Here is a 12,409-nt window from a genome sequence, read left to right as displayed (position 1 = left end):
TGGGGCAGGAGCCACTTTGAAGAGACACCTGCCACATGGGGTGGGTTGGATGGGGTGGATACACAGGAGAACCTGGAGGCAGAAAATGCAGTGTTAGCAAGATACATGGATTGTGTTCATGCTCGTTCCCACAAGCATCAGCTGTCTAGGCTGGTGGGGGGCAGAGAAACAGTGCCTGCCATCTCTTCTGTTCTTGGAGAAGTCTCTTAAAGGTCCCTGTCCCTCCAGTGCATATTCTGAGATTAGCAAATAAATCGATACCTCAGTAAATAAATGTGCCATATACCTCAGGCACTTTCCAGACTGCTGCTTCTCTGCTGTGCCTTGGCTGGGTTGTTTACTTTGCTGGCCCTTTACAGGTGGCATTTCAGTTTCCTGTTGCACAATGGCTCTCCTGGAGCTAAGCCCACTGATTTTTAAGGTGTTCAGAGCTAAGCCCTGCTGGTTGTAAAAACTCATGAAATTGAGCCTCACTGGTTTTCACAGCCAAGTGTTATGGGTACTCATCTTCCCAGTTTGGGTTCCCCGTGCCTGGGGTGCCCGGTGTGGAGTCTGATGCTCTCGTTTCTCCATGCTTGAGCTGTCCCTCCTGTTTGGGGTTGGCCTCACCAGCGTGTTTGGTTCCCAGCCAAACTTCCCAGCCAAGGCTTCCCGAAAGCCTTTCCCACCCATTTTGACTCGGCCTCCTCTCTACGATTAAGTGTGAAAAGTGTGTTCTGCCAGTCTTTCAGTCATTTTCCGTGTTAGTTGCACTCGTGTGGCTGTTATCTCAGTGTGTCTGTGGGATGTGGTGAGCTTAGAATCCTCCGACTCTGCCATCTTCCCAGAATTCCACATCTCTGATGTTGTGTGGCCATTATAATTTGTAATACTTTTGTCCTTCAACCTTTATACTAAAGGTAAGTGGCTAACACACCACCCTGCTACAATATTAAAATATTCAGAATCTCATTATAGACTTACCTTTACTAGAGTGTTATATATTTTCATGTTTTCTTTGTACTAATTAGAGGACTTTTTATTTCAGCTTGAAGAACTCCTCACAGCATTTCTTGTAAGGCAAGCCTAGTGGTGATAAACCCCCTCAATTTTTATTTGTTTGGGAAAGTCTATCTTGCTTTCATTTCTAAAGGACAGATTTGCTGATAAAGTGTTGTTGGTTGGCAGTTTTTTTCTTTCAGCACCTTGAATGTATCATCTCACTCTTTCCTGACTGTGAGGTTTCTGCTGAGATCACCTAAGGGTGATCGTTTGTATGAGAGGGTTTGTTTTTTTTTCTCCTCCTGCTCTTAAAATTCTCTTCTTTGTATTTTATTTTAGATAATTTTATTATAATGGCTGTGGAGAAGATCATTTTACATTGAAATTTGGGGGTGATTTAGCTTTATGAACTTGAATATCCAAATCTTTCCCTAGATTTAGGAAGTTGTCAGCCATTTTATCTTTAAGATTTTCCTTCCCTTCTCCTCCTGGGACTCCAGTGATGCACTGATTGTTTCTCTTAATGGTATCCCAGGCTTTGGTCATCCTTTTTTATTCTTTTTTTCTTTTTTCTTTTCTGAACTGGGTGATTTCAAATGATCTGCCTTTGAGTTCATGGATTCTTTCTTCTGTTTTGTCCAGCCTGCTCTTGGAGATCTTTTGTAAATTCTTCAGTGCAGTCATTGTATCCTTAGCTTCAAATTTTCTCTGTGTGTGTGTGTTTCCATGTTTTCCGTCTCTTGAACTTCTTGGTTTATTCTTCTGTTGTTTTTCCGATTTCATTAAATTGTTGACCTTTGTTCTCTTGTAGCTCTCTGGGCATCTTTAGACACATTATTTTGAATTCCTTTGTGAAGTATTTATGTATCTCCATTTTGGGGGGACCCATTACTGGAATTTGTGTATTCCTTTGGTGGTGTCATGATTCCTTGATTTTTCATGTTCCCTTTAGCCTCACATAAGTGTCTATATATTTGAAAAAGCAGTCACCTCTTCCAAACTTTGGAAGACTGACTTTGCTAAGGAAAACCTTCACTGGTGGGTGGAGAATACAGTGACCCCAGGTCTAGTGATGTAGGGCACCTCAGGGGCATGTGGCACCTTGGGGTTCAGAGATGCATGATGTCTCATTAGGTCAGGCCACTGGAGTCCATAACATCAACAACTGTGTGATATTTGGCAAGTGCTATGTAGTGTTCACAGTGACTGCAAGGGCTGTTAATGTTCTCCACAGCTCCTCCAGGTCCAGTGGCTAGGGACCAGAGCAGGAAGTGGTAGTGGCCCGAACCAGTGGTGTGCACATATTTAGCTGTGGGGGCCTGCTGGTAGTTTCCTGTGTCCTGGTAGGGGTCAGTTTTAGGCACACACATAGTGTTGAGGGTCAGGGCCAGCAGCAAGGGCCAGGCCAAATGCAGGCATACAGACAACTGTAGGAGTCCTGGCTATCTGTGTGCATTCCTGTGGCTGTGGTGTTTCACCACAGATATGGGCACAAGTAATGGAGGCCGGTGATAGTAGACAAGGCCAGACCTAGACGCACAAACAGCTTTGACCATTGGAATGACTTCCCAAAGATGCAGGGTCTTGCCACAGACATGCCCAAGGTAATGGAGCAAGTAGTGGCAGCTGGGCTGGGGAGCCTAGAGGTGCACATTTGGAGGAGCTAGCCCTAAGCACCTGCAGAGGGGTGGAGGCAAGCTGTGGGGTTCTAGGCTGCATCCTGCACTTGCACAGCCGCAGAGGCTGAAGCTAGCTGCTTGTACAGATCCTGCTCTCTGCCAGTGGTGAGGACAGGGGAATGGGAAGGGACTCAGGCAGCTGGAACCTGCAAATGCAAAAACCTGTGGGGTAAAAACTGGTGAAACCTGCAGGGGTCCACGATGGCTGTCCTGACCACTGGTTTCTTCTGTAGCGAAAGCTTCTGGGTCCCCTGTAGAACCAGGTCACTGGGACCCTCATTGCTCCCACTGTGTGGTTGATACTGGTAGTGCTTGCCTTTCTTCCTTGTTTCTGGCCATCTCTGTGCATCTCAGCTTTGACAGTCTCTGGATGGGGTGAAACCTAAACAGGTCTTCCGTGCAGTACCCCAAAAGGCTGGGGACGCTGGTCAATCACCCTGCCCTCCCTTTCCCAGGGAGGGGAACTCTACAGCTGGTGAGTTCCCTCTTGACACAGAGCAATGCCGGCTTGGCAGATGGGATGATTAGAACAAAATGAAGCATTCTTCCTTCCCTTTTTGTGCCGTTGCTCCTAGGTTTTTGTTCTACCTCGTTGAAGTTTCTTAAGGGGACTCTTGAACTCTCCCAGAACTTTTTTTGTTTGTAGATAGCTGTCTAATTGTTGACCTTTGTTGGGGAATGGAGGTTGGCTTCTTCTACTGTACCATCTTGGTGACATCAGCCTCTTCTGTTTTTTCTAACGATCCCCTCCCAGTCTTTTTGTTTGGCTTTTTATGATCTGTCCTTACCTTAAATGTCAGCTCCATTCAGGTTTATTTCTTTGACTCTCTTTTCATTCTACGCTTCAGTTTGTGCACCACTTAAGAAAGGCAAGCATTCTGATAAAGATCCAACAGAATACTGCTAATATCATCTTCCGTGAAAATCGAGGTTGTTACTTTAACATCAACTGACACTGTCTCTCTGCAAGTTTACCTTTAATAAGCTTTTTAGTATTAATACTAAAACCTTTCTCATATTATCAGTACATTTCTCCTTTTGCCTTTAAATTTTCCTTTCCAGATAGACAGGTAAGTCACTCAGTGACCCACTTCTGTTCTTATTTCCTGCACCTCAGACAAGTAGCATAACACAAGGAGGACATACCAGCCCTGGAGCTTGGGATCGTTTTGATCAACCTAGTTCTTTGTGAACACTTATCAATATTTATAGTACTTACTTCCATTTGCTTTCTAAAAATCAGATTGAACATATGGGGGCACCTGGGTGGCTCAGTCAGTTGAGCATCCAACTCTTGATTTCAGCTCAGCTCGTGATCCCCAGGTTGTGGAATCGAGACCTGAACTGGGCTCCATGCTGAGCATGGAGTCTGCTTAAGATTCTTTCTCTCTCTCCCTCTGCCCCTCCTCCCAGTTTGTGCTCCCTCTCTCTCTAAAAACACATTTTTAAAAAATAGAATAAAATCAGCTTGAACATATGAAATATTGTTTTCGTTATATGGTCTCAGAAACTCACTGCATACATACTTACTGATTCCCAAAATATCCTTTTTTTCCCCATTTTATACATAATAACGTACCAGGCACTGTGCAGCAGTCAGCAAATAAAAGAACATAGTCCCGAGGCATTGACTTTTAGAGCTTATATGATAAAGAAAATACAGATATCATTAAATGAACATCACTTTCTAGAAAACATGCAACTGAACATACAAATAAATGTTCCTTTCAGAAAATTTACATTGAAAGGGCAGTTAATGAAAGATTTTCACTGCTAATTGATGACTTTGTTGGCATAAACTGGCATAAATTACAGCATGTAAACACTATAGACTTTCTTAGGCAGAATGATCATATCACAGTTTTAAAGACTGCTCATGCAATTTTGGCTACGTGAACTTGTAATGTTACTAAGGCAGCATGCAGATTCAAGCCTGTCAGCCTTTTGACATGTGATAACATGTGAGAATCAGTCGTTATATTTAATTATAGACATAGTAGCTTTTTAAAAATTTAGTATTTAATTGTTTATGTATTTATAATGGAATATAAGAATATTGGGAGACTTAGAAACATGTATATTGAAAGCGAAGTATTCAAACTAATATTTAGCCTGCTGTTTACTAAAATGTGATTCCTCTTTTTCTCAACAGAAGTTTCTTTCACAACTTTACCCAGGTAAAACATGTTTTGAAATTTTATATATCCTTCCCATATCACTACTGTATTATTTGCCTCTAATCTTTCATGTTACCCAGAAGGAGAATTTCCCAAACTAATTTTTCAACAAAATTTGCCTAGAGCAGTGGTACTTACAATATGATTTGAGGACTCCTAGAGCTCCACAGACCTTTTCAGGAGGTCCCTGAGCTCTACCCTTTCCCAACCACATATCTGTGCGAGGATAGATTTTCCCCACATACTTCCACCAAAACAACATGTGCCAACAGCTTGAATGCAGGAGCACAGATGATAATTCAGCTGTCTTCTATTAAGACAGATAACACAGACATTTTGTGATGTAAAATGCAAAACAACCATTCTTCTGCTTTTCTTTGTTTTGGAAAATAGCTCTTTTTCATTAAAATATATGTCATGTTAACATTTTATGGGTTTATCATAGTTTTTAAAATAAATTCATAAATATCTTTAAATCTTCTTGGTTTGATACATGGTAAATATTGATAGATCTGACCCACCTAAAAAAGAAGCTCTGTGATATTCTCAATGATTTTTAAGGCTATGAAGGGGTCTTGAGATCAAAAGGTTTTAACATCTGGTCCGAGGGTGGAAGATGACAGTCAAGTAGAAGGATCCTAGGCTCGCCTCCTTCCATGAATGTAACTAAATAGCGATCAGATCATCCTAAATACGCGAGAAATTGATGTGAAGACTGGCAGAATAAACTCCACAACTGACGGTAGAGAAGCCACATCAAAGAAGGTAGGAAGTGTGGAGATGCACTTTGGGAGAGAGATTGTGGCCACTGTGATAAGGAGGGAGCCATGGTCATGAAGAAGGACAAGAGACAGACTAGCACACAGGGGAGCACACAGGAAAAATGAATCCCTGTAGCAATTGGCTTGGAAAGCAAGAGGGGCTGAATTTCATGAGTTCTTGCAACCAGTGGGCTTAAAGGTCAGTGGGCTTGGCTGGGATAGACCCCGAATGGCACTGCACTGTTCTTGCAGAGAAGGCAGGCAAACAACCCTACGTTGTGGAAATAGCAATCAAAACAGCACCTGTGGCACACAGTGGGGAGTTTATTCAGTCATCTCAGAGCGAGTCCTAGAGAAGTAGCATTCACAGAGAGAAACCTCGGGGAACAAAGGAATTGGCCAGCGTCATTTCCCTCTCCTGACCCTCAGCATAAGCACAGGACCACCTGTGGGAACCAGTGCGGCACTGACACTCACTACCTACCTTGCTTACACCAAGCTCCACTCCCGCATGCTCCAGTAGAACTGCCTATCTGAGCCATGCTTGTCTCAGCCCCAGCATGGCAGACCCCTTCCCCCAAAAGACCAGCCTAAACCCCTACTCACACCATGTTACCCATCATGGGAATTTTGCAGCATCTCAGTTCTGCCAAGTGGAGTCAACAGAGCTCACTTCACAAACAGACCAAAGCACACCTAGTTAAAATGTGCCACATTCAGGCCAGAGACCAAACAGTGCCTACAATAGGCAGAGACTCTGCAGATGACTGGCCTGAAGGACAAAACAGCCAGGACAAAGCAGCAGAGCACATGCAACACACATTGGAGACATTTCCAGAAGCACAGGCCCTGGGGAACAGATGACATTACATGGCAGAGAGCACTATAGGACCTCTTCTTCATAAGATCATTACCCTCAAGAACAGGAGACATAGCTGACTTTCCTAACACAGAAATAGGCACAGAGACATAGACAAAATGAGAAGACAGAGAAATTTATTCCAAATGAAAGAACAGAACAAGACCATGCCAGAGATCTAAGTGAAACAGATATAAGTAACATGTCTGATAGAGAATTTAAAGCATTGATCATAAGGATACTCACTGGACTCAAAAAGAGTAGAAGACATGAGTTAAACCCTTACACAGAGATAGGGAACAACATAGCAGAAATAAAGGTCATAATAAACAAAATGAGAAATATGCCTCATGGAATGAACAACAGCCTGGAAGAAGGAGAGGAATGAATTAATAGCCCAAAAGACAGAGTAATGGAAAGTAATCAAGCTGAACATAAGAGGGGAGAAAAAAAGAATTATGCAAAACAAGAATAGAGTTAGGGAACTCAGTGATTCCATTAAAGGTAATAAAATTTGTATTATAGGAGAGCCACAAAAAGTAGAGAGAGAAAAGGGGTTAGAAAATTTATTAGGGAAGCTGAAAACTTCCCTAATTTGGGCAAGAAAACAGATATCCATATCCAGAAGACACAGAGAACCCCCCTCAAAATCAACAAAAGCAGACCCACACCAAGACATATTGTAATTAAATTAGTAAAATATAGTGATGAAGGAAAAAATGTTAAAGCAGCAAGACAAAAGAAGACTAACTTAACAGGGAAAACTCATAAGGCTAGCAGAAGATTTTCCAGCAGAAACATTTCAAGGCAGAAGGGAATGGTATGATATATTCAAAGTGCTAAATGGGAAAAATCTGCACCTGAGAATACTCTATCTGGCAAGGCTATCATTCATAATAGAAGGAGAGATAAAGAGTTTCCCAGAAAAACAAAAAAACTAAAGGAGTTCATGACCACTAAACCAGCCCTGTAAGAAATTTTAAAGGGGACACTTTGAGTGGAAAGACCAAAAGTGATAGTATAAAGTAGGAAACACAAAGCAGTAACAATATTTCTGTAAAAAAAAAAAAAGTCAAGGAACTCACAAATTAAAAGAATGTGAAATATAACAATATATACCTAAACGTGGGGAGGAGAGGAGTAAAGAATGTGTTCAAACTTTAACAACCATGGACTTAATATGGACTGCTATATGCAGAAGAGGTTATATACACACCTAATGGTTACCACAAATCAAAAACCACTAATAAATATGCAAAAATACCAAAAGCAGGCAAAGAGAAGGGAAGTAAGGAAGTGTAGATCAATATCCTTGTATATATAGGTGCAAAAATTCTACATAAAATAATAGCAAATGGAATCCAACAATGTATTAAAAGAATAAATTAAAAAGGGCCAGTATCTTCCAGAATGCAACATTGGTTCAATACCAAGAAAGATGACAACAATATCCATTCCATAAACGCAGTAAAGAAGAAAATAAATGATCACATCAGTAAATTTAAAAATTGAACAGCCATTCCTAATGGAAACACCAAACAAAACAAGTTTAGAAGGGAACCACATTGATTTTAACATTTTAAAAATGTTATTCTAATTTTTATTTTTGAGAGAGAGAGAGACAGAGAGACAGAGCATGAGTTGGGGAAGGGCAGAGAGAGAGGGAGACACAGAATCCGAAACAGGCTCCAGGCTCTGAGCTGTCAGCACAGAGCCTGATGCGGGGCTCGAACTCACAGACTGCGAGATCATGACCTGAGCCGAAGTCGGATGCTTAACCGACTGAGCCACGCAGGCACCCCAGGGAACCACTTTATTTTAATAAAAAAAACACTGACTTCTCAAATAATTAACAATATTATTATAAATTATGAAATACTTTTGATTCAACTAAAATCAGAAACTGGACAAATGTGCTCATCTGTCAGTAAATATCATCACTATTATTTAACATTGTCTTGAACATAACAGTGTAAGTAATAAGACAAGAAAAAATGTACAATATATAAATTTATAATAGCAATAAAGACTAAAATACTGATGAATCAATTTAACAGGAAAGACACAGAACTTGTAGCAAGAATCACTCTCAAATTTTGTTGAATGATTTTTTAAATATACTTTAAATGTTTATTTATTTATTTTGAGAGAGAGTGAGTGCATGCATGGGTGGGGGAGGGGCAGAGAAAGAGGGAGAGAGAGAGAGAGAGAGAGAGAGATCCCAAACAGGCTCCATGTCGTCGGCACACAGCCCGATGTGGGGCTTGATCCTACAAACCACGAGATCATGCCCTGGGCTGAAATCAAGAGTTGGACGCTTAACCGACTGAGCCACCCAGGTGCCCCTGTTGAGTGATCTTTAAAAGATCTAGTTTTGGGGCGCCTGGGTGGCGCAGTCGGTTAAGCGTCCGACTTCAGCCAGGTCACGATCTCGCGGTCCGTGAGTTCGAGCCCCGCGTCGGGCTCTGGGCTGATGGCTCAGAGCCTGGAGCCTGTTTCCGATTCTGTGTTTCCCTCTCTCTCTGCCCCTCCCCCGTTTATGCTCTGTCTCTCTCTGTCCCAAAAATAAATAAACGTTGAAAAAAAATTAAAAAAAAAAAAAGATCTAGTTTTTAAAGTATTTAATTGGACCTAATGTCAATTTTTTGACTGAAAAAATATCTTTGTTTTCCAATTTATTCTTTTTAAAATTTTTATTTGTTTTTAATTCCAATATAATTAACACACAATGTTATATTTCAGGTATACAATATAGTGAACCAACCATTCTATCCATTACTACTCAGTCCTCATCATGATACGTGTGCGTGTATCTTAATCCCTTTCACCTATTTCACCCATCCCCCACCCAACTAACCCCTGGCAACCGCCAGTTTGTTCTCTGTCTTTAAGAGTCTGGGGGGTTTTTTTGGTCTCTTTTTGAAAAAATATTTCACCAATTATGTGTAGTAATACGGTATAATATGTTATACTCCTGGAAGAAAATGAAAGTGTAATCCTCTCTTATACCATATAAAAAAATAAATTCCAATTGGCATACGAGAAAGAGTTTAATGTAAAACCAGATTTGGAGAGAACTTGAAGCTGTACCATATAAAATGAAGGGAAATCTTACCCTAGACTGGAAACCAGAATCTTTAAATTAAAGATAGCCATAATTGAAAACGTGAAAATTAAAAACTTTTGTATCACAAAAGTACCATAAGCATAGTTCAGACAATAAATAGTTATGAAAAAATTTTACAACATAGATGACACTAACCAGCTAATATATCCCTAAGTGTTCAAAGAGATGGGGGAGCTGTAAACTGGTGCAGCCGTTTTGTGAAATCATCCTGCATAATCTGACACATATCCTGCAACTCATCATTTCCACTCCTGAGTATATACCCAGGAGAAAACTCTTGCTCTCAAGCATCAAGAGACATTTTCAGAAATGCTCATAGCAGAAAACACTCATGGGGTGCCTCGGTGGCTCAGTAGGTTGAGCCTCTGACTTTGGCTCAGGTCATGATCGCGCCATCCCTGAGATCGAGCCCCGCGTTGGGCTGTGTGCTGACAGCTCAGAGCCTGGAGCCTGCTTCGGATTCTGTGTCTCCCTCTCTCTCTGCCCCTTCCCCACTCATGCTCGCTTGCTCTCTCTCTGTCAAAAATAAATAAACATTAAAAAAAATTTTTTAAATGCTCATAAAATCCATCCCTCCCAAACAGAAAGAATCCAAATGCCCATCAACAGGAAAATGGAAAAGTTGTGGTACATTCACATGATGGAATTTTAAATAGCAATAAAAATGAATGGGCTCAGTTAGGGCAACAACACAAATAAATCCTAGTTACATAATGTTGAAAGAAAAAAAAGCAGATCCTAGGGGGCTATGTGTGGGATGACTAAGTTCAAAATAGCCAAAAACTAAACATCATGTTAATGTTTAAAATTAAAAAAAAATAAATAAACAGTTCAGGAAAGTGAGTACCTCTGGGCAGAAACAGAACCAGAAAAGGAACAATATGTAGATAAATGCAAGATATTTGTAAGGTTCTTGTACTCGAATATGGTGGTGGGTTCTTGGTTTTTATTTTACTGTTTTAGAATTTAAATAGTTACATAAAAGATAGTCATACCAATAATAATAGTGTGTTGTGAGCCAAGGATTGTGATTATTCTAATTCTGTATATGTGTACCTGAAGTCCAAACAAAACAAAGAGCTCTTACAAAGGGTAAGAAAATGGTAAGTGCCAACAAAAAATGCAAAAGCGCACTGTACCCAAGAGCAAATCTAGCAAACCTGAAACAATACTGAAATTCACATAATCTCAGGAAAACCCAAATTCACAATGAAATGTCGTGCTCATCACACTGGTAAAAACAAGAGAAACACTGTGAGAGGGAAACTGGGCCACAGGGTGTAACTCAGATTTTGTTGGTGGAAAATGTGTACAGTTAGAGACTTAGTACATTTTTGGAGAGTAATAGGGAAACACCTAGCAAAAGTATTTATACCCTTTGGATCAGGAGTCTTACTTCTGGGAATCTACTCCACAGAAGTCAGACCTCCAGTACATAAAGCTATATGAAAAAGGTCCTATATTTTGCAGCATTATATTAGTGGTAAAACAAAACATAATAAAACTGGAGCCACAGTAAAGCTCCATTAGAGAAATTGATCTATAAATTACAGCATAACCACATTGTAAAATATTATTCAGGCTTTATGAGAACTGACACTGGGGACTTTCAATGGGGTACACTTGCATGAGAAAAAGAGAATATGGGAGTGTGTATAATATGATCCAGTTTTGTTTTAAAAACTCTTAAAATGCCTCTTTTTAAAAATACATGTAAATATGTATTTGTCTACATGTCTGTAGATGCTTATATGGTGTAGAGAAAAATAGGGGAGGGCACATAATAGTTGTTTAAATCGTTTTATAGGTTGAGAGAGGCTTAATAGGTGAAGGGACTATAAAGGAAAAATAAAGCCGTGCTATAAAAAAGCAAGGAAGGAAGGAAAGGAGGAAGCACATCAATATGAAAGGACAATATAGAATTAAAGCAAACATGAAATAGGATAAATAGGAATATGATATCATTATATAGGGAATAAAATTTTCATGTATGTGTATATAGGTGTGTGTGTGTGTATCCATATAACCAAAACACAGAGCAAGATTTAGAACATACAGATGTCGAAGTTATTAACATAAAGAATTCTACAAATTAATAAATCAAAGACTAACAGCCCAATAGAAAATGGAAAATAGGCAAAGGAAGTGAACAGATAGTTCACAAGACAGGAAATACAAGTGGACCTTGAACATATGGAAAGATGCTCAAACATTTTTATAATAAAAGAGATGGAGGTTAAAACTGCATCAAAGCACCAGTTTTCACCCACCAGATTGGCAAGTTCCAAATGTGTGACAACACACAATGAAGAAAGAAGAAATCTCATACACTGCAGTATCTGTGAAAATTACAAAAGCATATACTGTATGGCTCAAGAATCACACTTTTAGTCATACTCCAAAGCACAAAATAATATATGTACAAAATTGCTCATTATAGCATTGATTATAATGGCAGAGGATTGAGAACAAATTTATTAGTAGGTTACTAGTTAAGTAAATTATGATTCTTCCATAATTTGGAAAAATATCCAGTGGAAAAGTTCATGAAAATATGTAAAGATCTCTAAGATATAACTTTAAGTGAAGAATATGTTTGAAAAAAAACATGTTTATGGGGAGCCTGGGTGGCTCAGTCTGTTGAGCGTCTGACTTCAGTTCAGGTCGTGATCTCACAGTCCGTGAGTTCGAGCCCTGCGTCGGGCTCTGTGCTAACAGCTCAGGGCCCGGAGCCTGTTTCAGATTCTGTGTCTCCCTCTCTCTGACCCTCCCCCGTTCATGCTGTCTCTCTCTGTCTCAAAAATAAATAAACGTTAAAAAACATT

The 12,409-nt window shown here is 40.0% G+C and overlaps 1 protein-coding gene across 1 annotated transcript in view; it reads left to right on the top strand.

Moving 5' to 3' along the window:
• The window catches only part of CATSPERE (catsper channel auxiliary subunit epsilon), a 197,729-nt gene that overhangs the window by 49,307 nt on the left and 136,013 nt on the right, over positions 1–12,409 (top strand). Inside the window, 1 exon segment of the mRNA XM_032591870.1 lies at positions 4,813–4,837. Coding sequence (XP_032447761.1) covers positions 4,813–4,837 — 25 coding nt within the window.

This window comes from Lynx canadensis, chromosome F1, assembly GCF_007474595.2.
Source record: "Lynx canadensis isolate LIC74 chromosome F1, mLynCan4.pri.v2, whole genome shotgun sequence".
NCBI classification, from domain to species: domain Eukaryota; kingdom Metazoa; phylum Chordata; class Mammalia; order Carnivora; family Felidae; genus Lynx; species Lynx canadensis.
Note: the sequence above shows the minus strand (reverse complement) of the source record. Positions and strands in the feature narration are given on the sequence as shown.